Source organism: Myxine glutinosa, chromosome 1 (assembly GCF_964187855.1).
Source record: "Myxine glutinosa chromosome 1, kmMyxGlut1.1, whole genome shotgun sequence".
Lineage (NCBI taxonomy): Eukaryota > Metazoa > Chordata > Myxini > Myxiniformes > Myxinidae > Myxine > Myxine glutinosa.
This window is the reverse complement of record NC_136261.1, coordinates 228,098,572-228,125,769: the sequence shown is the minus strand read 5'-3', so window position 1 is coordinate 228,125,769 and position 27,198 is coordinate 228,098,572. Positions and strand designations below refer to the sequence as shown.

The 27,198-nt window shown below is 48.9% G+C and overlaps 1 protein-coding gene across 6 annotated transcripts in view; it reads right to left on the bottom strand.

The window, feature by feature from the left end:
- LOC137434734 (sodium- and chloride-dependent glycine transporter 1) overlaps positions 1–27,198 on the bottom strand; it is an 85,547-nt gene that overhangs the window by 34,176 nt on the left and 24,173 nt on the right. For 4 of the 6 annotated variants that reach the window (XR_013624576.1, XR_013624577.1, XM_078784568.1 and 1 more), the window contains 4 exons: positions 4,629–4,760; positions 4,264–4,501; positions 3,645–3,777; positions 3,359–3,493 (listed from right to left, as the gene is read on the bottom strand). Coding sequence is in view for 4 of the 6 variants with exons in the window: in XM_078784568.1 (XP_078640694.1) it covers positions 3,359–3,493; positions 3,645–3,777; positions 4,264–4,501; positions 4,629–4,760 (638 nt within the window). In the remaining 2 variants the exon portion in view is untranslated. The remainder of the gene's footprint in view (positions 1–3,358; positions 3,494–3,644; positions 3,778–4,263; positions 4,502–4,628; positions 4,761–27,198) is intronic. The other 2 variants (XM_078784581.1, XM_078784586.1) reach the window with 1 other exon arrangement.

Sequence of the window (27,198 nt, the reverse complement as noted above, 5' to 3'; positions counted from 1 at the left end):
TATGTGGTCTGACGAGACGAAAATTGAACTATTTGGCCTTACTGCAAAGCGCTATGTCTGGCAGAAACCGAGCACAACTCATCTCCATATAACACCAACCCTCCAATTAAATATGGTGTTGGCAGCATCATGCTTTGGGAATACTTTTCAGCAGCAGTAACTGGGAGACTTGTAAAGACAGAGGGAACAATGAATGGAGCCGGATACAGGCAAATCCTTGAGGAGAACCTGCTTCAGAGTGCAAACGACTTTAGACTGCGAAGGTTTTTTTTTGCAGCAGGACAATGACCCCAAGCCTACAGCCAAAGCAACAATGGAACAGCTTCAGAACAAGAATGTGAAAGTCCTTGAGTGGTGCAGCCAAAGCAGAGACTTGAATCCCATTGAGAATCTGTGGAAAGACTTGAAGATTGCTGTTCACCGACGCTCCCCATCCAACTTGACAGAGCTTCAGCAAATCAGCAAGGAATAATGGGAGAAACTCCCCAAATCCAAATTTGCAAAGCTGATACAGATATACCCAAGAAGACTTGAGGCTGCAATCACTGCCAAAGGCGCTTCTAGGAAGTATTGACCCAGGGGGTTGAGTATTTATGCAAATTAGATCTTTCTGTATTTCATTTTTAATTATTTTGTAAAAAATTATATATAAAAAAATGCCACTTCGACATTATGGAGTATTATGTGTAGATGAGTGACAAAAAAAAATCTCAATTTAATCCATTTTAAATTCAGGTCATGAAACAAAAAAAAGAAGTGAAAAGTCAAGGGATGTGAATACCTTCTGAAGGCACAGTACATCTGAAAATCACAGAAAAAAAGGAGGGCTGGCCTGATCTCCACCAAATTTTCCCTATGTGTTGGTAGTAGCAGGGGCGGATCCAGGAGGGGAGGACACCCAGCGCAGGCCCTCCCTAAACCCCTCGGGATGCAAGTGGCCTCCCAAAACCCCTCCCTCCCTTCAAAAGGATCGTTTTTGTCATATGTATTAACGCGTATATAACTGAAGATGTGGCCTCGGAACTTGGGATCACCAAATATTCCTCAGACCACAGCTGATGTTGCCGGCCGAAGTTTAGCATAGAACTGATTTGTACCATTCAGTTTGTTCCCATGGTAGATACTTGATTATCGAATTATCGGAATCATTGATTTGTCATCTGAGATGCTCCTTTCCTCCTAACCATTCATGAACCAAGAAGTGGAATGGTATCCCAAATATCAGATAATCTAGTCTCGGACATTCTGTTTGAATTTGGCACTCAGTCTGCGTTTTCAAGACTCAAGTACATGCTTTTTGACCGTGGGAAACTCTCCAGGATATACAATAGGCATCTAGTGTGTTGTAGAAGAAAGCTTTGCTATAAGTGATCTACATAGTCGAGATGATGAAGGCAAATGTTCAGCTGATGGCAAAACCGTAATTCTGATCGAAGGTCACTTCCATGTCGAACCTTGTTCAATATGACAGTGAAATCGATTTGTTTTGATCATTATATGCAATGTCTGCTTTTCATTCAATTGGATTTCTTTGATGAGACAAAAATGAAAATAAATGTTGAGTTTTGAGAAAAAGTTTTAAGAGAACACCTTTTTAAGTGTATTTGAGTATTCTTTGTCTTTATTTAGAATAGACTTTAGAATTTATGACAAAAAGAAACACCCAAAAATGTAATTAGGCCCTGGCCTAATGTTGTAACCCAAATGTGGTAGCATTCTGACTGGTGGGTCTGGAGAAGAAGATTTTGAAGGAATTTACTAAGTCCGCATAATTTACTAGCGACAAACACATAACCTATGTTAACCCCCCCCCCCCCCCCACCTGCCCCCCAAACAAAGTTGTATTTGTACCCCTAGTTTGGAGTTTGTAACTTAAAAGATGTGACTGTGCATAGGACACACACACACACACACACACACACACACACACACACACACACACACACACACACACACACACACACACACACACACACACACACACACACACACACACACACACACACACAGATAGATAGAGATAGAGATTTTTGCCTGTTATAGGTATACATGTACATACGTACATAGGCAGTGGGAATGTTTTTGCGAGAAACATTTCGGGAGAGATCAAGGCAGTGGTCTGTTGCCTATACACCACCCAAATAACTATGTGGCAATCTCTCAAGCAAGGGCTTTTACCGTGGAGATTCTGAGGGTCCTTGCTATTATTTGACTTTTGGGTTGGGGTGGGTGGGAGGTGGAGGAATTGTGGTAAAGGGTGAAAAAGGATGGGGGGAGGGGGGAATTGAAGCCTAAGGGTTGGGAGGGAGAAGTTGAGGACTTGGTCACATTTACATCGTGTAGAAGTTCCAGGTGTCCCTACAAGTAGATTATAATATGTTATCAGGCACTCCATGGTGTAGATGCACCAGAAATACCTTATCTTTGTCAGGGAGTTGGCAAAGTTTGCGCCTGTTGTTTAACTTTGCTCAAACTGTTGTGTCTTGCTTGTCATTTTTCAATCCCCAATGTGATGTCATTGCACTATTTCCATGGGTGAGCTGTATGCAGGCATCAGTGTGACACATCAATAAGCCTTCAATATGGACACAGTAATGGCGAATAAGTGGACATTTTGCCACTCTTCGTGTTGCTGAATATAATAGGATGAGTTCCCTTACAAGGGAATTAGATGCAGGAGGCCATTAGGCCCATCAAAGCCTGCGCTAAAGCTATGGTGTTTGAGCGTGCTCTATTCTTTTTAAATGCTGAACGCCAAGCAAGGAAGCAGCATGTGCCATTTATAAAATCTTTGGTTTGACTCAGCTGGGGTTCGAACCGCTGACCTCCCTGACTCAGGGGTGGGGGGGGGGGGCAAGGGGGAAATGGCGAGGGGAAGGGGAAGGGGCGAGGGTGACGCTCTAACCATTTCACCACCAAGTCTGGTATAAAGAGGAATGAAAATCGCATGTGCCGACGACTCATGTGCAATATGATTGCGGTGGTTCATTAAATGCATGGCATTGGAGCACCGACATTGACATGCAAGTTGATGTGCAAACTGCAATGCTCGGTCTAAGAGCCATCTCGGTCAGACTTTCAAATTTCAAACGAGTTTGTGGAACAAAATCCATTTTCAAAATAAAAAGAGAAGATGACATTGTAGTGCAATGCAAGTGTGAACCCACTAGTGGAGTCTACATAAAATAATGCATTTTGTAATGCCAACACTGGATTACAAACTCTTACATCAACAATTAGGCACAGAAGCCAAGTCAGAAAGAGTGGGGGACTAAAGCTTTTCAAAAATCCAAAACCAATTACAAAGGAAAATAAAACACACAACAAGCATCCAAAGAGCATAGTGGGTAAATCTTACATCATAGTTGGTAAAAATGTTCCATGATGGTTTGAGGTAGTCATCGAGACCATCCAAGCCCCCGGGTTTGGTGGCAAGGCAGAAGAAGAGAATGAGGAAGAAGACGTGAGGCAAAATGCACAATGCATACATAACCTGCCCACAAAACAGACAGAAAAAAAGGATTAAGTTTCTACGTATTAACTTGTGTTTAATGAAGAAATACACAATGGGTTTGTTGCAATACAACACACTCCATCGCTCTCCCAGCTACGCAGATTTAATGCACACCTCAATATCAGAGTACCTTACGAAGGGAGATAATTCCTTTGCAGATGGCGAAAGAGCTCATCACCCAGATGAGAAAGAGGCATCCTACGAGGGAGGGTCTGCAGCTCCCAACATCCCCCATGCCGGAAGAGACGTCCCACAGATTTTGCCTGCAAAGTCACACATTTTACAATCTCCAGCACTATCCCAGTTGTATATCACTCTAAGAGGGAATAAAGTTTGACAGATGGAATAAACAACCGATATGTGTGTTTATGCTAATCTGGACAGTGGAATTGACCGTTTTCAGGACATAACAGACCGATTTCTGATGTAGGCTTTCCAGCTTACTGCCCACAGATGAGATCAATGACTGTTGTGTTAAGAAAACTGTTCCACAATCCAGACTATCATAAACACAAGAATACACACCATTATTATTTTTTTCATGCAAACTTGGATAATATGTATTGGACCAGGGTGCATGTATAAATTTGCCATGCCGATTGAATCTTTACTGCGGTAGTCGAATCGTACTGCTAATGCAACATGCATGGATACTCCCAAAGTACATATGGAGGATTAAAATAAAATGCTGGCCGAATATTTTCACATGCACAAGTTTTCTTTGGTCAATTTCAAAAAGAGGGACATACTTCCAGTAGTGCATGCTGGAGTGCTGGCCCAAGAGGTAGGCGATGGACTCGTTAGATGTGGCCTGGCGCATTTCTAACTGATCAAGTGAGATGCAGGTCATGTTTGCTTGAGGTAAGGGACAGCTTTTCCAAGGCTGTGCGGAACCGGACAGGAAGAGGTACAAGATGGAGGTTGCAAGTAGGGCGCTGTGGTAAAGAGACAGGAATGCTGACAGAAGCACCATGGCTAGCCCAATACCTAAAATGGAAAGATGGGAGTGATGGTGATGTCAGAAGAGGCTTAAGTTTTGATATTTCAGCAACAACTTTTAATATCAGAATTGCTACAGCTACCCTTAGCATGCATACTTAAACTTTCAACTAACCTCGGAAGAGTGGGACGATTTGCCACACGGTCCAGCAGTTTCCACGCTGTAGCTGTCCCAGGGACATCTCCAGGAAAAGCAAAGGGATCCCAAGAATTATGGCTAGAATTGAATACGCCAAGAGAAAGCAACCTGTAAAAAAGAAGACGCGTTAAAAAATTTATTTTTTAAATATTCATTGGAAAATAAGGTCAAAAAAGAATTTACATTTTTTTATCATCTTCAGGTTTGTGTGGACCGTTGGCTGATAGAGCCACCATATAACTAATTGGATAGCTGAATGATAGTCTTGGTCTCAGCAAAGAAACATGCTTTAAAAATTTAGTTCTTGGTTATCAGTTAATTATCAGTATAAGGTGATCAGTTAGAAATTTAAAAAGGATAGTTCTTGGTTTGTATACATATGATGACAAAATCATCTTTTTTTTGTAGCCAACTTGAAGGTCGAAATAAAAATCTACAATGGCATTGTTATTGACATGAAAATTTGTACAAAGAAAAAACATATTGGCACTCTTCTGTTTGGAAGAGTTGTACAGTTCAAAGTTGGTGCTTTTGCGAAATTGTATAAAACAACTTCAGGAAAACCAGATTCAGTGGCGTTATGATTAGAGATTCTGATCTGAGTCTGGGAGTTCGACGGTTTGATTATAATCTTGTCCAAGTCATAAAAAAACCAAAATGGTACATGCAGCTTCCTCGCCCGACATTCGGCAGTTAAAGGATATAGCACAGAGAAAACGCCATGAGTTGGCATCCACAGGGAGGAGGAAATGTCTCCTTCAATTACCCTGTTGAGTGCACAGAGAAAAGCAACATCATAGAGATGCCATCACAGGTACCCGAGTGCCCTGGGAAATTAAAGTACATCACTTCCCCTCAAGTTCAGAGGCTTTACTTGTCTGAAGTCAAGTCCTGTATTGTATTGTATCATGTATTTGTCTACGAGTGTTCTTGACTCGTGTTGCAACTCGTCTTAGACTCTGAAGATAAAAAGGTTTTGTAATGCTCTTTTTGTGAATTATAAACATACTTTTCCTTAAAGCTTCATTGCAAAAACAAAGATATTTAACGCAAAAAAAAAAACATCCCATATATTGTCTTGTTGTCTCTATCATCTCCCAAAGTCTTACTCATTTACGTTAACGTACATAGACGTGTGCATGTACATTTTTTGTTCGATGCAGTTCGTCCATAATCTGTACACTGCTATCATAAAAGGAATTGCAGTTCAAAACAAAAAAGACAAATGAGTGTTTGTGAAACCTGCACAAACATTTACTAGTGACATTACTGCTTACACATGTAACGCTTTCCTTATTTACTGCTTACACATATACCACTTTCTTTATTTACTGCTTACACATGTAGCACTCCCTTTATTTACTGCTTACATTGTAATGCTTTTTTTTATACTGCTTACACATGTAACACTTTTTTAAACTGCTTACACATGTAACACTATTTATGGCTTACACATGTAACACTTTCTTTATTTACTGCTTACACATGCAACACTTTTTTTACTTACACATAATGCATCCTTTATTTACTGCTTACACATGTAATGCTTTCTTTATCTTTTGTTCACTTTTTTGTACTATTTTTGGCCATTATCGAAAGCATATCAATATCATCCAACTAATTTATTTATTTCATTATTTGGAATAACTTCACTGAAGAAACAAATAGCTTACATAATTATTTTTAAATGTGTTTGCTTCTTTGCACAAGATATTGTAAAAAAAAACAAACAATAAAATAAAAAACAAGTGATAAAAATATTTTGGTGATATAAAGGGGCACCCTACATCTGGCAAATAAAATACATTTATTTTAGAAGTAATGATGTACATTACAGTAATGATGTACAAGAAGTAATGTACATTACTTCTTCATGCAGCTGTATGAATTAAATTGGCGCCCCTTTATATGAACTTTTCCAGAGCATTACTTGGTTCTTCTTCAGAACACAAGGGTAGCCCAGCATGCACACAAGATTTTTTTGAATGACCACAACAACACAACAGGCATTTTAAGGCCATTTTCCCTGCTAGAGAGGGGGTTGGCCAATATTTCTTTGAATGACCCTTATTTCATATTGTTTGGCATCTTATACAAGCTATGGAATGTCCATTCTTTTCTATACTCTGCCACATGGCACATACCCTTATATAAAGGGGCCTTTTCTATGCCCTGGCATATTACCCAATAATATATATATTGTTATGTCGGTGGGGTAGAGTGATATATAGATTCAGGTAGATCTGGAAAGGTAGTGTGCTCCGATGATCGTGGGTAGAAAGAACCACTTTGATGTACATAAGTTAGGGACCTGTTTAGGCGGTTTGTTCGCGCAAGTGTATATCCGTGGTCATACAAGGATGACCCTTGTGCTAATTATCGTAGGGATTATTTATGCTAATTCCCCTGTCCGTAGAACGTGGTAATCACCCCGTTGCCCTTTATGGCACCGCACTTTAGACATATTACAATAGAATGGCCCTAGTACACGAATTAAATCCCCCACCCCACAAAAAAACCCACCGGAAGCCAGATCGGAGCATTGCCGATGAAACCGCGGCCAGCTACATCACCAGCTTGTATGGCAACATCGAAACAGGCAGGCCGAGAGCCACGCCCAGAAGGACTCCATTGGGGAGGAGTGGACGAATATGAAGACACGAGGCAGGACGAAGCCGCCGATTGGTAGAGGGAGGAAAGAGGAGAAGCGACACGCTGATTGGCCATGGACCGATGGCATGAAGGAGAAGCGACGCGCTGATTGGCCACGGACCGATGGCATGAGGGAGAAGCGGCAGGGATTGAAGGAGAGGCACCGAGGACGTCAGGACCCGACGTAAAAATCACGGCTGGCCGGCATTTCGTCTCTCTCATTTTGGATCCCTTTGTGCCCGGACCTCGTTCGCTACTGCCCTCGTGATTACTCTACCTCGACCTCTTTCCCTCACACCTTCCTTCACCCTCAACTCTCTCTCTTCTTTTTGATATGGACATTGGGTGCATCGTCGCAGATCCTGTGCCGAACACCTGAGGACGGACACACCAGTGGAGCCGGCTGCGCACCTGCTCGTTCGCCTCGCGCGGGAAGCCACAGGATGAGGCCGACTTCCTGCCAAGTCTGGACTGCGCGCTTGGGGCCTTACCATCGCGGCGACACCATTCAATTGAGCGAAGCACACATAAAAAAAATCACACCTCTATTTTATCCAGTTTATATTCCCCCGTGTTTGTGTTTCTACGTCTGGTGAGGGTGCGCTCCATTTAGGTTTTAGTTTTATCGTCGCGTTTCTCTTGTCCTAGCATTCCGTTCTAATAAATCCTTTGTATTATTTTCCCCGTACATTTTAAACCCAGGTTTTCGTGTGAGTTATTTTCGCAGGGTGAAAACATCAGTGAGGCCGTCCAGGTATGTCGCTACCCTTCTTCCTCCTTGCGTATCATCCGCTATCAATTTGAGTGGAACGCCTCCATTAACGCTCGTTTCCATCCGTGGCTCACTCTCGGTCTTAACTGAGAGCAGTCACGTGACAATATATATATATATTGTTGCGGATATGGCATTTGGCCTCCATATCCGCTTGTAAATATTCCCCTATTTCCCCAATACTCCCCAACTATCCCCAATCCCCCATTCCCTAGTCCCATTGCCTGTAAATAACACTCTGTAGAACCGACCTTCCCCTTTTTTCCCCCATTAAATGTCGTGCCCAGGTCCACCGCATCTCACGTAGACAACTTTCGGACATCTTGCTAGTTATTCTTAGTCTATGTCAGTTAAGGACTCGTTTCCATTAATTCTGACTCTTCGTTGCACCAGAATGTGATCGTATGGCACCAGTAGTGAGTTTAGGACCTCCCCATACCTCCTCCCATCTTCCCCATGAAACAACAACCACAACAACTACAACAACAACAACAACAACAACAACTGAAACAACAACTACAACAACGGCGTGCGGGGAGTGTGCGTCCTCACTCCGGCTCGGTTAGCCGCCATTACCCATGTGCGCCGACGGGGTTACCACGAAGGGGCTGCCTGTCGGCCCCTCGTCAAGGGCGGAGCCGGTAACCCCCCGCACCCAATGAGAAGCAACGGGCCGATTCCATCTGGGGCGGAGCTAACGAGCCGAGGGCGTGTCACTCCCCGCCGGATATGCGCAGCGACTTACCGGACGTGAGGTCAGATGCGCCCCGAGCTTGAAGAAGAGACAAGTCGCGACCTCCGAGCGCTGAGCGACCTCCCCGCATCTACTGGACCGGACCGGGTCGATTCTGTCCCTGAGCCAAGGTGCACCTTGAGCCATCGACTACCCGCTTTCCTTGCCATCAATCCCCGTGTGAGTCAGTTTTGTCCTGTTTATCTGTCGTCTGTCGGGGCTACTATAAGACCGTAATTAAGTGCCTACCTTACTATGCTGTCTCTCTCATCCCTGTAATCTGACCTTCCGCAATATTATAACCTCCTCCGGAGGTCTTGAGAACTGAACCCTTGGTGTCGTGTCATTTTAACCCAGCCGTTGTGTCCTTTTCCTCAATTGATTTAGCGTAGCGCGACTCGGCCAACGTTCGAGTATAATCGGGTAAACGTGCAGACGCGGTCATACCAAACCGCTCGGTAAACCAACATCCACAACCGCGTCTGTAACAATTGGTGTCAGGAGTGTCGGATTCGGACCTGGGACTAAATTTATTAGGCCCAAATTTTGGAACACCAATTGTACCACTAGGGTAACAATTGGTGTTGGGAGGTAGAATTCGATCCGGAGCGCGTTTCCCGCGCTCGAAATTATAACGGCGAAATTTGATTGTGTTTTACAAAATATAAAAACCCGAATTTTGAAAGTCGCGCTATGGCAGACCAAGTCGGCTGGGGTCCGGCAGAGGAGAGTGAGGCAGGGTCGGTCCAGGACCAAAATGAGGGACTTAAGGAGAGCGAAGCAGTGAGGGTAGCAGACGCACAAAATAGCGTCGTTGCGCCCGACGTTGCGGGCGCGCAAAATGGCGCCTCGCTGGTCACGGCGACCGCGCCCGCGACCGTGGCAGCGCCCCTGGTGGATTCGAACCTTTTCCTCCTGCAAATGAGGGCCCTTATGGAACAAATGGGAGACCAAATGGTGGGAATGAGGGCTGATAGTGAGCGGTTGGGAAACCAAATGGGGGTAATGGGAAACCAAATGGGGGTAATGGGGAACCGGATGGATGCTCAGAGTGAGCAATTGGGGGTAATGGGAAACCAAATGGGGGTAATGAGGGACGAAGCGAGGGGTACCGGTGAGGGATTAGACAAGAAATTAGAGGGGTTAGACAATGGGATAGAAGGGGTGAAAAATGGGTTAATGGGGGTAGAAAACAGAATGGCCGCTCAAGAGAATCAAATGGAAGGGATGCAAAAGGGGTTAGAGGGGTTAGAAAACAGAATGGAAGGCAAATTGAGGGACATGAGGGACCAAGCGGAAAGGGAAGTTAAACAAATGGGGCAGCAGATAGAGGGGGTCAGAATGGGGGTAGAAACCAAACTGGATGCTCACAGGGAGGAAATGGAGCAGATGAGGGTGGCATCTGGGCAGGAGATGCAAGTGATGGGAGAGGAGATCAGAAGAGGAGTGAGTGAGGAGGTCGGAGGAGTGCGCGAGGAGGTGAGGCACTGTAAGGAGCGCATGGAGAAGGAGGTGAGAAAGGGGACTGTAAAATTGCAAGGGGGTATAGAGGAGTTGACGCTGGGAGTAGAACAACTGACAGTGGGACAAAAGGAGTTGGGGGAACAGGTTCAAAGGAACACTGCGGTATTAGGAGGGTTAAAAGCGACACAAAACGACATAAAAAACGACTTGATAGCGACGAAGAGGGAATGTCAGATGGTACGTGAGGGACTGACAACGAGGTTGGACGAGGTGATAGAGGTAATGGAGACGAAGGACCGGCAGGTGAGGACGCACATGGAAACGGTCAAGGTAGCCTTGGAGGACGAGCTTGAGGAGACGTACCGGGGAATAAAAGAGGTGAAGCAGAAATTAGAAGAAGTGGAAGAAGGGATGAGCGAAATTAAGAAGCGACGGAGAGGGGATAAGAAAGAGATAAAAGAGGAGATAAAAGAATTGGTCCAAAGTCTGTGTTTGGATCGTGATGATGTGCTCATTAACCGGATGAGGGATTCGCAGGTGATGGAGGAGAAGCGAAGAGAAAGAGGACCCGGTGTAAGTGGTGACCAATATGGTCGTGAGTATGATGCGCCAGGTGATTTAATAAGCTTGGGGGTCGAGATAGACCCGGGTGTTCGTGAGAGGCCATTGGTGAAGTGTGCGACAGGTCTGGTGTGCGAAAAAGGAGGTGTGCGAGACAGTCCGACTCTGGGGTGTGTGAGGAAAAAGTGCGTGCCAAGGAGTGAGGGTGCTGGCGAGAGTGAGTCGGTCGTAGCGCGTGTGCGAGGGAGCACATGGAAGCGCGGTGTGGTAAGTGTTACAGAGGGTGTGACGGGAGAGTGTGCGCAGGAGTGTGCGCGAGAAAGGTGTGTGACGGACAGGTGCATGGGGAAAGAGTGCGCTGTCAAAGGCAAGGAAGAATGCACGCCGGTGGTGAGTGTTACAGAGGGTGTGACGGTAGAGTGTGCGCAAGAGTGTGCACGAGAAAGGTGTGTAACGGACAGGTGCCTGAGGAAAGAGTGCGCTGTCGGGAGTAAGGGTGAGTGCGCTGTCAAGAATGGAGGTGAGAGTAGTGAGAGTGACAAGGAGCGTGAGTTGGTTGTGACAGGTGAGAAAGGAAGCACACCTGGAATGGTAGAGCGTGAGTGGGAATGCACGCTGGAATTGGTAGTGAGGCATGTGGTTGGGTGTGCGAATGAGAGCACACCTGTGATTGTCACAGAGGAGGTGACCGAGGAGGGGGCGCGAAGAGGTGTGTTGGTGAGGTGTGCGACCAACGAATGTGTGCCAAAGTGTTCGGTGGTCAGGTGTGTGACCAAGGCTGTGAGTGGAATGGGTGTACCTGGGTGTGTAAGGAAAGGTACGAGGAGCATGGAAACGGCTGGATGTGTGAGCAAGGAACGGGCTGCGGGGTGTAAGCGTCCAGGTGAAGCATCGACGGTAACCGGTTTAGAGGTTAGAGCGACTTTTAGCCGAATCGGGCCCTCGGTGCGTGCTGGGCCTCGCTTTGAACGGCCGCGTCCGTGCTCCACTAGGCGGAGCGGGCAGCCCGATAGAAAGGGTCGTCATGGCGACCACTTTTTGTTGAGGCAGTCCGGCAGGTCGAGATCGGGACATTGGATGGCTCCACGCCGAGATGGTGCGTGGGATCTCGGCCCGGGTAAGCCCCCGTCCCTGCACCGAATGCCGGACGCATCCAGCCGCTGGCACAGAACAACCCGCATTCATGGCTTGGCTTTACGAAGCCGGGCTTTGGACGGGAATTGGCGCACCGAGAGGCATTAGTGAGTAGACTGGGTGATGAGGTTAGTGTTTTGGACCCAAAATTAGAGAAAAACAAAATTTGATGATTGGCAAGGGATTGGCAGTAGTGATTGGCAGATGATGGGTAGTGATTGGCAAATTTTTAATTTGTTGAAATTTGATGTGCAAAATTGGTAGTGAGCGATGGGCCCGGTGGGTAAGGCTGGCATCCCTGCCGCCCTTCCCATGGGGGGCAAATGCGCAATAGCTTATGGGGTGTATGGCAGTGAAAACTAGCCCGGGTGGGTTAGGATATATCGTGTGTAGGGCCCTAGAAGATGACATTAGGTGACGTTAAGTTTAGTTAGTGACTGGTACCTGTAGTGGGGACGCAGGTAGATTAGTATGGATGATAATGACGAGGGAGCGCAATAGTTTAAAGGGACGACTGGGAAGCGAAAGTTTCAGAGGGGAGTAGTTAGCTGAGATGATGCCGTGTGTGTGAGGATTGAACAGGTGAGGATTGAACAGGTGTGATCGAACAGGTGTGATTGCACAGGTGTGCAACTGGACAGGTGTGTGGAACAGTGTGTGAGTAATGAGTGTTGTGTATCAGCGCGAATGCGCTTGGGGAGAGAAGGGTGCAGGTGGCACCAGGTGTGAGAGCACAGGTGTGCAGGTACAGGTGTGTAGAGAGAGTTGGAGTAAGTGGTACGGAGTGGTGTGCATGGTGCGAAGGTGTGGATGGGGGAAGAGTGGACCCCTTTCACGAGTACCCGGGGCGGGTACTGTAAGTGTTAGGTAGAGGGTATAGGTAAATTGTGGTTGGATATTGGCATTTGTGGTGCGGTTGCAGAATGGTATTGTGGATGGGTGCATTAGTGTTGTGGAAATGGCTGGGCGTGTAGCCTGTTAGTGTGTGTAGTTGGTTGGGCACTCCACCACTGTGAGGATGTCGGCCAGGTGAGGCCGCAGGTGGGCTCTGGGAGCCGGTAGTTGTGAGTGGGTGCCTGAGGATCCCGGGTGTGGATCGGGCAGCCCAGTGCCAGAGAGGGCACCGAGTGGGGAGAGCGCCAGAGGGCCTTCCCCAGGTAGTTAGGTTAGGGTAAGGAGCAGGTAAGCTCGGAGGCAACTGCAGTGGTGGGGGTGTGCAGGTGGGTAGACCCGCTGGGAGAGGTACACGTCGCGGCCCAGAAATTGTGCGAGGGCACCGGGAGATGAATCGGGGGAGTGAGACCCCAAATTGAAAAGCACCACAGTTGGTCAATGGGAATTGGGTTTTAGAACCCATAGTGTAAGAGGGCCAATGGTTTGGCAGGAGAAAGACCCCGGGTAGTGTAAAGTTGTTAAAGTCATTTAGGAAATAGTTAGGATTGATGAACCTGTCGCACCATACGCAGCCACTTACCTGTGGTGATGATGACTCCACACCTGTGTTTTCTTTGTTTGTGTTGCAGGAATGAGAATTGCTGTGTGGATTTGTGAGACGCATCACGACGTGGATGAGACATTGGGGTGATTCCATCTCTCCCTCCCTAGGAGGGACTGATGATGAATTGGTGATGGCAAATTATGATGTTGAGTTGGAGATGGCAAATTTTGATGAGAGTTGAAAATGGCAAATTTGATTGGTTAGGAGGGAGAGAAGACGAATTTGGTTTATGGGAGGAACGGGGAAGACAGTAGGGACGTTTGTTGATTTGTAAAGTAGATGTTTATGGGTAGTGTTGTGTTTTGTGGATACAGTAAGGGGTAAGGGAGGGGCCATGTAGGTTACCTGGTGGGGGGGGGGGGGCGTATGGTAGGAACGTACCTGTCTCACCTGGTTCCCATGTGCCCCCAGTGTGCATCACCTTGTATTGCGTGCACTTTTGCGCCCTTACCACCTTACTCACTTGTCTTCTTCTTTTGTCTCCCACCTCCGAGGATCTGGCTTTGGGGCAGAGAGAGAGAGGAGAGAGAGGTGCTGGCTCCGCAGTTGTGGGCCTGCACTTTCGCTGCTTGCTGCCTGGATCGATACACCATATGGACCGCAATGTTGTGGCCACCCACCATGGACCGCAGTCTTTTGCGGCCAAGCACCACCCGTTGATGGACCTACGGGTCAACGTGGCACCTATGCCATACAGGTGAACCACTTTTAGTTGGCCCCCTGACGGCCACAATACAGGAATGGACGCGGTTGGCGCCTTTCTTTATTTTCTAAGGAAGCCAGAAGGCCAAGTGCACTACATGAAGGCAAGACCAGCGGCAGAACATCGGCCGGCTGCGACACCACCGGTGATTATTGAACACTTTATTGGTGCACCGGATGGTGCTGACTGTATGTAGGGGGTGGTGCTTTTGGTGCTTGGAAGGGGTGCTCTGCACATTATTAAAGGCCGTAAGGCCACAGAGCACTCGTGGGTTGGTGTATCGATGCTGGCATGCGTGCTCTCTCTATGCATAACATCTGCATGTGTTCCTCCAAAAACAGGTCCTGGATCGTAGTGTAAATATCAGCGTAGTCTTGTAATTAATGCTCCCTACCGGCTGTATGTTTAGTTTGCGAATTCTTTCCGCGATTCGGTTATCCTGTGGGTGTGTTTCTGAGAGGAGAAGGGTGCAACGTCGCAGGGGGACATATTTACTCATTTGTGAATATCTGTAAAACTGTCGCACTCAGGGTAGAGTTAATAGTAGAGGGAACTACATCTGAGTGCCACACTAAATAGGTAAAAATTTATCGGGTCGGGACACCCCGAGGGTAGAGAAGGGTGCAATGTTGCGGATATGGCATTTGGCCTCCATATCCGCTTGTAAATATTCCCCTATTTCCCCAATACTCCCCAACTATCCCCAATCCCCCATTCCCTAGTCCCATTGCCTGTAAATAACACTCTGTAGAACCGACCTTCCCCTTTTTTCCCCCATTAAATGTCGTGCCCAGGTCCACCGCATCTCACGTAGACAACTTTCGGACATCTTGCTAGTTATTCTTAGTCTATGTCAGTTAAGGACTCGTTTCCATTAATTCTGACTCTTCGTTGCACCAGAATGTGATCGTATGGCACCAGTAGTGAGTTTAGGACCTCCCCATACCTCCTCCCATCTTCCCCATGAAACAACAACCACAACAACTACAACAACAACAACAACAACTGAAACAACAACTACAACAACGGCGTGCGGGGAGTGTGCGTCCTCACTCCGGCTCGGTTAGCCGCCATTACCCATGTGCGCCGACGGGGTTACCACGAAGGGGCTGCCTGTCGGCCCCTCGTCAAGGGCGGAGCCGGTAACCCCCCGCACCCAATGAGAAGCAACGGGCTGATTCCATCTGGGGCGGAGCTAACGAGCCGAGGGCGTGTCACTCCCCACCGGATATGCGCAGCGACTTACCGGACGTGAGGTCAGATGCGCCCCGAGCTTGAAGAAGAGACAAGTCGCGACCTCCGAGCGCTGAGCGACCTCCCCGCATCTACTGGACCGGACCGGGTCGATTCTGTCCCTGAGCCAAGGTGCACCTTGAGCCATCGACTACCCGCTTTCCTTGCCATCAATCCCCGTGTGAGTCAGTTTTGTCCTGTTTATCTGTCGTCTGTCGGGGCTACTATAAGACCGTAATTAAGTGCCTACCTTACTATGCTGTCTCTCTCATCCCTGTAATCTGACCTTCCGCAATATTATAACCTCCTCCGGAGGTCTTGAGAACTGAACCCTTGGTGTCGTGTCATTTTAACCCAGCCGTTGTGTCCTTTTCCTCAATTGATTTAGCGTAGCGCGACTCGGCCAACGTTCGAGTATAATCGGGTAAACGTGCAGACGCGGTCATACCAAACCGCTCGGTAAACCAACATCCACAACCGCGTCTGTAACAATATATATATATATATATATATATATATATATATATATATATATATATATATATATATATATATATATATATTTACATACATATAGTTACGGAAACGGAGAGGGCTTCCCTCGTTGCCCTGCGGAGATCAACCCGCCGTTCCTTCTACTAACCACTCTCCGTTCCTGGTCGTCCCAACGCTCTCTCCCGCCCGCAGCGCCGCCAGGGTATTCGGGCCAGAAAGTCGGAATGGGCCTTCCCGGGACCTGAGTGCAACGCTCGGTCGTGAGACAGGGAAGAGACGGCCGTTCGAGCTACGGTTTTAGGTTACCGAGCGGGTTTAGTAACCCGTAGTTCGAACCATTAACAAGCTGCACCCGATTATATCGTTGGCCAAATCGCGCTATGCTAAATCAATGATAGAAAGGACACGACGACTGGGAAAGATGAAACGACGCAAGGGGGGTACCGTTCTCAAGACCTCCGGAGGAGGGTGTAATTACAGTGGTGGAGAAAAGGGGTAGATTACAAGGTAGAGTGAGATAAAGACACAGAAGAGATGGGCACTTAAATACAGGCTTATTTAATCCCAGACAGACCACGGACAAACGGACAAGGTAGACTCACACAGGGGTTGATGGCAGGAATGGACAGGTAGGTCGATGGCACAAGGTGCACCTTGGCTCGGGGACAGGATAAAGCACGGTCCAAAGATGCAGGGAGGTCTCACAGCGCTCGGAGGGTACGTCTTTCTTTCTTCAAGCTCAGCGCGCATCTGACGTCACCTCTCTCTCACTGCGCATGCTCAACGGGGAGTGACACGCCCTCGGCTGGTTGGTTCCACCCCAACTGGGGCCGGTCCGCCGCTTCCATTGGGTGCGGGAGTTACCGGGCTCCGCCCTTGACGAGGAGCCGACAGGGAGCCATGTTCTGCCCCTGTTGGGTAACCCCGTCGAGCACATGTCCAATGGCGGCTCGTTGGGAAGGCCTGGTGCCCTCCCACCACTCCTACCAACCAAGCCGGAGTGAGGACGCACACTCCCTGCGCTCGTTGTTGTTGTTGTTGTTGCTGCTCCTGAAGAGAACTGTGAGGAAGAGCTGCGGGGAGGTATTGGGAGGTCCTAAACTTCCTAACGGTGCCATACAATCACATTCTGGTGCAACGAAGGGTCAGAATTAATGGAAACGAATTCTTACCTGACATAGACTAAGAATAACTAGCAAGATGTCCTATAGTTGTCTACATGAGATGCGGTGGACCTGGATGCGACATTTAATGGGGGAAATAGGGGGAGGTCGGGTCTACAGAGTGTTGTTTACAGAAAATGGGACTAGGGAATGGGGGATTGGGGAGAGTTGGGAAGTATTGAGGAAATAGGGGAATATTTACGAGCGGATATGGATGGATGCAAATCCCATATCCGCAACAATATATATATCTATATAATCGGGAGATTAAATCAGACGCGAACGTAGCTTCAGGACGTCGATCTTTAATTTTCGACAAGCTTTCGACCAACAAAGGTCTTCTTCTTAGTCGTCCCCAAGTTCAACGGAAGTTCCGTTGAACTTGGGGACGACTAAGAAGAAGAGCTTTGTTGGTCGAAAGCTTGTCGAAAATTAAAGATCGACGTCCTGAAGCTACGTCCGCGTCTGATTTAATCTCCCGATTATTTATTTAATGCAAATGAGACACCCTGCTCGTACTGTGGAGTTTCTACTATTTCTCACAGTTATATATATATATATATATATTGAAGGAGCAGCGCTCCTGCTTGAGACGGACGAAGTGACGGACAAGACACAAACTCGTCCGAGAAGATGTTTATTGTATAATCATCTCGTGAACTCTGAAACCCCGTTTATCGGGTTCGCATATATATATCCAAACCAAAAAGCATACATCAGAACCAAAGCCCCGCCTCTCAGGCGAGGCACGCTTTGGTGGTCATGTGACCGACCGGTGCAAAGGATTATAACCTCGGCGCCGCGGTTTGGCCGCCGGTTACGTCACCGGCTTGGGCCAGGAGATTCTGTTGCTGGTCTCGAGCTTTGGGGGACCCATGGGTCGCTACACACGCCCCCCCAGAATCGACTTGGTCCAGGAAGGTCAACCTGAGGGGGGTCCGGATGACCCGACCGAAACGACCCCTGGCTGGTCGCGGGGAGGGGGGGGGGGTCCGGTGTGGTGGCGGGTGGCCGGATGGGGGGTGCAGTGGACGGGGGGACGGCCGCGCCGCGGTGGGAGAGCCAGCCGTGGCGGCTGGCTGACATCCATGTGGGCCGGCTTGAGGCGGTCCACCGAAATCCGGTCCGCCCGGCCGCCGATGCCGACGACGAAGGACTTGTTGTCCCGTCGTAGGACCCAGAAGGGTCCGTCGTATGGTGGCCGGAGCGGCCCCCGGTGCGCGTCGTGGCGCACAAAGACGTACTCCGCCGTGCGGAGTGCTGGGGGGACATAGGATTGGGGGTCGCCGTGGCGGGACGTGGGCACCGGGGCGAAACGTTGGGCGGCCTCCTGGAAGTCAATGCGCTGGCGCGCGGCGGCCCAGGGGCTGGTGGCGTCGGGCACGAACTCGCCCGGGACGCGGAGGGCCTGGCCATACACCAGCTCGGCGGTAGATGCCTGGAGGTCCTCCTTTGGAGCCGTGCGGAGGCCCAAAAGGACCCACGGGAGCCGGTCGGCCCAGCCGTCATCCTGGAGGCCGGCCATGAGTGCGGCCTTCATGGAGCGGTGGAACCGCTCGCACAACCCGTTGGCCTGGGGTTGGTAGGCCATGGTGCGGTGCAGGGTAACGCCCAACGTGCGGGCGACCGCGCCCCACAGTTCGGACGTGAACTGTGGGCCGCGGTCCGACGAGATGTCCGCCGGTGCGCCGAAACGCGCGACCCAGGTGGCGATGAACGCCTGGGCCACGTCGGCGTTGGTGGTGGAGGCAAGGGGCACGGCCTCCGGCCACCTGGTGGTCCTGTCCACCATGGTAAGCAGGTGGGTGAACCCCTGCGATGGGGGCAGGGGACCCACCAGGTCCACGTGGACGTGGTCGAAACGTCGCTCGGGCACGGTGAAAGGAGCCAGCGGAGCCTGGGTGTGACGGTGGACCTTGGCCCGCTGGCAGGGTGTGCAGGCGTTGGCCCAGTCGCGGACGTCCCGTCGCAACCTGTGCCGACACCAGCCTCTGGGACGCCTTCCGGCCCGGGTGTGAGAGGCCGTGGAGCGAAGCAAAAATGCGACGCCGCCAGGTGACCGGCACAACGGGGCGAGGTCAGCCTTGGGAGACGTCACAAAGCAGGACCGTGTCCGCGAAGGGGACGTCAGCCAAGCAGAGGCCCGTGTCCGCCACCCGGAGCGCCTGCACCGTGCCGTCGGTGGCCTGGTCCGTCGCCATCAGGGCGAAATCGATGCCGAGGTGGACGGCGTTGGCGCCGGCTCGAGAAAGGCAGTCGGCCATGGCGTTGTCCTTGCCGGCGACGTGCCGGATGTCCGTGGTGTATTCCGACACGGCGGAGAGGTGGCGCTGCTGGCGGGCCGACCACGGCTCCGTGACCTTGGCCATGATGAAAATCAATGGCTTGTGGTCGACAAAGGCCGTGAACGGGCGGCCCTCCAGGAGGTGGTGAAAATGGCGGACGGCCAGGTACAGCCCGAGGAGCTCGCGGTCGAAAGTGCTGTACTTCAACTCGTTGGGCAGGAGTTGCCGGCTGAAGAACGCGAGCGGCTGCCAGGCCCCGTTTACCCATTGTTCATGAACCGCGCCCACGGCGTAGTCGGAGGCGTCCGTGGTGAGGGTGATGGGAGCATGGGGTACCGGGTGGGCCAGCAGCGTGGTGTTGGCCTGGGCCAGTTTCGCGCCGGTGAAAGCAGCGTCCATGTCCGTGGACCAGACGACGTCGCACTTCGCCAGCTGGCCGTGGAGGGCGGTGTACAAGGGCCGCATGAGTTGCGCAGCTCGGGACACGAAGCGGTGGTAAAAGTTCACCATCCCGAGGAACTCCTGCAGCGCCTTGACGGAGCGGGGGCGCGGGAAAGCGGCGATGGCCTCGACTTTGGCCGGTAGCGGTACGGCGCCGTTCCGGGTGATGTGGTGGCCCAAAAAGTCGATCGTCGCCGCACCAAAGTGACATTTGGCCGGGTTGACGATCAAGCCGTGCTCGCTGAGGCGGCCGAACAGCGTCCGGAGGTGGAGGAGGTGCTCGGCTCTGGACGTGCTGGCGACGAGGATGTCGTCCAGGTAGGTAAAGAGGAACGGCAAGTCACGCAGCACACCGTCCATCAGGCGCTGGAACGCCTGTGCCGCGTTTTTGAGGCCGAAGGGCATCCGGAGGAATTCGAAGAGGCTGAAAGGTGTAATAACGGCCGTCTTTGGGATGTCGGCCGGGCGGACGGGCACCTGGTGGTACCCCCGAATCAGGTTCACTTTTGAAAAAATGGTCCGCCCCGCCAACTGGGTGGAAAAATCCTGGATGTGCGGGACGGGGTACCTGTCGGGGGTAGTGGCGTCGCTGAGGCGGCGGTAGTCGCCGCATGGCCGCCATCCGCCCCCCGGCTTCGGGACGAAGTGCAGCGGCGAGGCCCAGGCGCTGTCGGAGCGCCGCACGATGCCGAGGCGGCTCCAGCGCGGCCTTGGCGACGTCGAGACGGCGAGCTCGGGCGTACACCGGCGGGCCCGTAGTGGGAATGTGATGCTCGATGCCGTGACGCACCGCGACGGCCGAAAACGTCGGTCGCGTGAGGGCCGGGAACTCCGCGAGGAGACGCGAAGTCGTCTGCCAACGGGAGGACGCAGGAAAGCTCGGTGGGCGCTGAACAGCTCAAGGCGCACGCCAGCGAGCTGAAAGTTTCGGCGTTGACGAGACGCCGACGTTTAACGTCGACCAGCAGCCCATGGGCGCAAAAGAAATCAGCCCCGAGCAAAGCCATGGGGACGTCCGCCGTCACGAACTCCCAGCGAAAGAGCTGGCTGCCGAAGCAGAGGGCGATGGTGCGTGGGCCGAAGGTGCGGATGGCGGAGTCGTTGGCCGCGATTAAGGAGGGGCCGCAAATGGCGGCCCGCCTGTCCTCCGCTGAAGCGGGAATGACGCTCAGCTGAGCGCCGGTGTCACAGAGAAAACGCTGCCCCGACGCTTGGTCCGCGATGAATAGCAGGTTTCCGGAACGGCCGGCGCTCATGGCTGGTAGTGAGCGCCGGCCCGACCGTTTCCCGACTTGCCGAACGTGCACGGGGGTCGACATGATTGGGCCTGCCGCCCGAACCTGGCGTGGAAATAACACCAGGCCGGGTCTGGCAGGGGCTCCGGTCGACGCGTCGGGACCGGGTGACGCTGCGTCGCCGCTGCCAGTCGCGCCGGCCCGGCGGCCTCCGGGAAGGAAGCTGCGTCGCGGGCGTTGGGCGGGTGGGCGGGAAACTGCGCCGCGGGCGCCGACTGGGCGGCGGGCGGGCTCCCGGCAGCCACCCCGACGAGCTGGCTCGCCGCTCCGACGAGCTGGCTTGCCGAATCGATCTTGTCGGCCTCCCTGGCGAGGTCGCGGGGGTTCGTGATGGTCGTGCTTGCCAGGGCGACCCGGACCTGGGCCGGGAGCTGGCGGAGAAAAAGCTCTTGGAAAAGGAAATCCGAGGGATGCTCGCCGAGCAACGCGAGCATGTAGTCCATACGTTCGGACAGGCGCGTATCGCCGAGCTCAGGAAGGTCGAGCAGGCGTCGTGCGCGTTCAGCCGGGGAGAGGGCGAAAGCGCCCAGAAGAAGTGCCTTGATGGCGTCGTACTTGCCGTCAGCGGGCGGGCTCTGGAGGAGGCTCAGGCAGCGGGCGGCGGTCACGGAGCCGAGCGCGGCGACCACGTAATGGTATTTCGTGGTGTCCTCCGTAATGCCACGCAGGACGAACTGGGAGTCCGGCTGAGTGAACCAGACGGCGGCATGTGCTTCCCAGAAAGTGGGCAGTTTGAGGGACACTGCCGTGTCCATTGCGTGTCGTAAACTCGGGGTCACCAGTGAAGGAGCAGCGCTCCTGCTTGAGACGGACGAAGTGACGGACATGACACAAACTCGTCCGAGAAGATGTTTATTGTATAATCATCTCGGGAACTCTGAAAACCCGTTTATCGGGTTCGCATATATATATCCAAACCAAAAAGCATACATCAGAACCAAAGCCATGCCTCTCAGGCGAGGCACGCTTTGGTGGTCTTGTGACCGACCGGTGCAAAGGATTATAACCTCGGCGCCGCGGTTTGGCCGCCGGTTACGTCACCGGCTTGGGCCAGGAGATTCTGTTGCTGGTCTCGAGCTTTGGGGGACCCATGGGTCGCTACAATATATATATATATATATATATATATATATATATATATATATATATATATATATGTATATATATATATATTTTTTTTTTTACAAGGTTGAAAGAAGGCTTGTGTTTGGAATGGGAACCCATGTACAGTAGTACATGAGCTTCATGTACTACTTTTGTGACATACTGCAGGCATCAGGCTCGGTGCTGGTTAAGAAAACAGGGTACTGGTTAAGCATTATCAGTTTTTAAAATGATTAACAGCACAATAAGGACCAATGCAGCCGTGGCAATCATAAAACATCACGTGGCAGTAAAAATTTGCCTGGCCTCGAGCACCTTTCCCCAACAAACCACCAAGCGATTATCCTTAGTCCCTTTTCCAGCTGTCAGTATTTGACGTCCATGTGAAATGCTATTCTAAGCAGGCCACATTCATTACAGCTTTGTCAGTGAGTAGTTAATGATGACTCCATTGCCCAGAGTTTATCTAGTTCTAATTCCAAGTTCAATAACACTCAGACCTTCCCCACAACGTGAGTGAAAACATTATTTCCATTTGGTTGGGCTGGTGAGGTCACATATAATTGGAATGTCCAAATGCCCAAACCTTAATGTCAACCTCCCAGAATTGATTTTATGATGATAAAAAGCAGACCAATTGATCTAATCCTTCAATCAACTATCAAACTTCTTCCCGTGTCCAGCTATCATAATGGGATATGGTTTCAAAGGGTGGAAATAGTTAGGGATGAGTTAGTGACATGGACTTAAGTAAAAGTGGGGGTCCAGCACTCCACCCTGATGTATTGATTGGGTCAGTTTTTTGTAAAGGAGGATTAATGAGAGAAAGAGCATACACTATAAAAGATAACCAGGTCTTAGGGTTAATAAAAGATAAACAGAAACAATATTTGCGAACCTCGTGGTGCAAACCTAGCTTCCCCTCAGTAACATTGGTCTTTAACACCGAGAAGTAAACTTGTGTGAAAACTCCGTTCCCACAATCCTAGTATTAAAAAAAAGTCTGGAAGACGCAGTAGAATTATGAACAAGAGGATGAATCAGTGTATAGCTTAAGGAAAACGATTCAAAATACTGTAAATAACAAAAGCAGAACTTGTTTTGAACACTGTCTCAAATGAAAAAGCACAGGCCGGACTGCAAGCCTGTGTTAATGGTGTAGTACTGGTGAACAGATGATTTTTTTTTTTAGCTGAATAGTTCCCTTATAGTCTTATAAACAAGAACCATGCTAATAGAGGTCATAGAAGTACCCCTAATTATTGTTATCTTTACACGCAATTTACAAGAAATATAATATTTTGCATGAAATTTGTTATAACTTTAAATTTGCATCATTCTTTTGGGCTGAAATTTGGACAGGATATTCAGAATATCACTTGCTTTAAAATGATGAAGGCTTTTGTTTATAGGAGTAGCCATTGTGGATTTATTGAAGGACAACCAAGTTTTATCTGGTAATTGGCATAATTAGCTAATTAGTGAACATTTGACATAATTTCACAAAATCCTCTCATCAGGTAGTAGAGTGACACATGTATAATACATGTACCAAGTTTTGTGTGAAAAGAATGATAGGTGACATAGAAGTACCCCTAATTATTGTTATCTTTACACGCAATTTACAAGAAATATAATATTTTGCATGAAATTTGTTATAACTTTAAATTTGCATCATTCTTTTGGGCTGAAATTTGGACAGGATATTCAGAATATCACTTCCTTTAACATGATGAAGGCTTTTGTTTATATGAGTAGCCATTGTGGATTTATTAAAGGACAACAAAGTTTTATCTGGTAATTGGCATAATTAGCTAATTAGTGAACATTTGACATAATTTCACAAAATCCTCTCATCAGGTAGTAGAGTGACACATGTATAATACATGTACCAAGTTTTGTGTGAAAAGAATGATAGGTGACATAGAAGATAGAAGTAGAAATGTGTTCTTTGTTTTTCCTTGTTTTTTATTGACGGTCTAATTTATGCAAATTATATGCATGTAATATGACAAACAAGCGTTGAAACTGGTCTGAGTTAAAGCCAAGATTATATCTTTCAAGAAAAACTGAAAATTAGATATTAACTTGACTTTGTTTTTGTGTAAAGGCCTCTCAAAGGTACCTACATAGTTTTCTCAATTTTTCACCAGTACTACACCCTTAAATGGCAGATTTCATGCGTGGTTGCACCGGCATAGCCAGAAAAACCAATAACACTCAGATATCAGCCAGATAGTAAAGGCTTTGAGTTTATAGGTACCTAAAATAGCTAAATGAGGGAAACATAAGAAATATAATGTTACGGTACGCAGTTAAGGATGTTGTTTGCCGAGCGGAGGCTCCGCGACCGAACAGTTGTTCCCCGACTAAACCCGATTCACCCAAACGTTGGCCGTATCGCGCCACCGCTATTCAATGGGGAAAAGACTAAGACGACGAATGCAAAGAGGAAGAAGAAGACGTACAGAAGAGTAACGGGGTTTATTATTATTTACACACATAAGCAAAAAGAGCAGTCACGGGTATTTACAGCGGACATGAAAACGCAGGTGACACAGTGAAAATTACTAGCTTATACAGACTTAGTTACTACCCAGGACAGCACGAACAAAACAAACTCACGTACGCAAATGGGGAACTTGCAGGCAGGAATGGCTGGAAAGAATGAGCAGGTGGGATCACAGGGCACAGCGAGCAGGTCCACTCCGGGCGGGAAGCGGGGAGCCGGCAGCTCCTTGTATTCCGCTTTACAGCGCACGCCGGCAGCTCCTGGTATTCGGCTTTACAGCGCACGCCGGCAGGGTCACTCGCTGCCCCGTCAGGGCTTCACGCGGCTGGTTGAAACGGGGCTGGACTCATCTGCCGTATCTCTTTGCAACACGTTCGTAAAAGTTCCTCTGCTTTCTCTTGGACCCTTTCTTTTTCGTGTACCTCTCCACGCAGCTCAGCTCGTATTTCCTTTCTCTCACTTCTCTGCTCATCTGCCGTATCTCTCGTGTCGCTTGTCCCAGCGATCGTCGCACCCTTCTCTCCAAACCTTCAGCGCGGGTCTGACACGCCCTCCTCGGTTTCGGTACCGCCCTCCCCCCCCGTGCTCTGTTTCGTGACCTTGTATGGTAATCCCACGGGCTTGTCTCCTTATTTGGGCATCGCGCCGACGGCACGCCCCTCATGGTGCACCCTGGGCTTGCCTCACCCTGGCGACCCCGCCCCTCCTGTTCAAACAGAGCACGGAGCACATATTCACTATAGCAGCGAATTGAGAGGGCGTGCACCCCACGCTTGTGAACTGTTTTACCCACAGATGGAGAATTTGGCTGGGAAATGGAATTATTGAAGGGGAGCTATTCTTAATTGATTCGGTGCAATGGAGTGTCATTCTAATGGAAGACAAGGCCTTACTCTAAAACACATAATAAGATATAAGCTACTGAACAAGGGTTTTATCGTGTCCTGCAATGTGGTGTTTATGGAATAACTACCGGGACACCCTTTTTACCTTTACACAACTCTGGAGGCAGGAGGGGCCATATTCAAACAATGTTCATCACCATTTCCAATACAATACAACACAATCAAAAAAATGCAATCCTCATATCTGCAACAATAACTTCAGGAAGGAGCCATTCATCCCATACAGGTAGAAGTGTCCTAGTGACATAAATTTTCCATTTTAGGTGACTTACTGACCATGCCATTTCCATCTGCTGGCTAAGACTTACAACTTGCATGTAAATTTAATAACTTGGTTTTTATTGCAGTGTGTTGAGTAATCTTTTACATTTTTTTTTTTGTCCACAAAATCCAGGCTCATGGACGAATGCGTGATGTGACAGAGGATAGAAGGCAATGTTCTGACAGCCGGTTGGTGAGGCAACAAGTGGACGCAACAGGTACACAAATGAAGAGGCAGAGGAGACAGAGGAAGGAAGGAAAAATAGGAACTTACATTTAGATGGGAGGATGTAGGAGTAGGGCAGAGGAGGAAGGGTAAAGGTATAAAAGATAATGATTGCAGGATGATCTGTAACTGTGGTGTACTGCCAACTCACCTAGAAATGCTATTTCGCTGGGTTCAACCCCTAACTAGGTTTATTTATTTATTTTATTCCACATATCTAAATGTGCTTATTCTAAATATATATGTATAAGATCTGCCATGAGCCGATAAATTGCAGAAAAACAAAACATACACTTCCCGTCATATCCCTTACGTATTTCAACTGCAGGATGTGCTTGTCACCTCCACAGACTGTATGGTAATAGTACCACAAGAAAGGGCACATTTGAAATATTCCATGGGATTTCTGAAAACCAACCCAACAGGATTTAATTCAATCAACCTGAAATTACACTCGGCAACAACAAAAAAGAACTTTTCGTCTGCTACTAAGGGAAATGCAGGTGTTCTTGGCTAAATCTGGGCCGCTGATTTCAAATCTGTAGTCAGAATTTTTCCAGCACGTCAGGTTTTCAAAATATGCATATGTATTAATGATACCCGGCATGCCATATTGGATACTTTATTATTGCAGATCGCCACATTGTACATCGAAAATCAGTGCTTCGTAATTACTTTCACATCATATTTAGATAACAAAGATTGATTTCCATGTACAGTGCATTCAGAAAGTATTCAGACCCCTTCACTTTTTTCACATTTTGTTATGTTGCAGCCTTATGCTGAAATCGTTTAAATTCATATTTTTCCCCTCATCAATCTACACTCAATACCCCATAATGACAAAGAGAAAACAGGATTTTAGAAAGTTTTGCAAATTTATTAAAAATAAAAAACTGAAATATCACATTGACATAAGTATTCATACCCTTTGCTATGACACTTGAAATTTAGCTCAGGTGCCTCCCATTTCTCTTGATCATCTTTGAGATGTTTCTACACCTTGACTTGAATCCACCTGTGGTAAATTCAATTGATTGGACATGATTTGAAAAGGCACACACCTGCACACACCTGGCTATATCAGGTCTCACAGCTGACAATGCAAA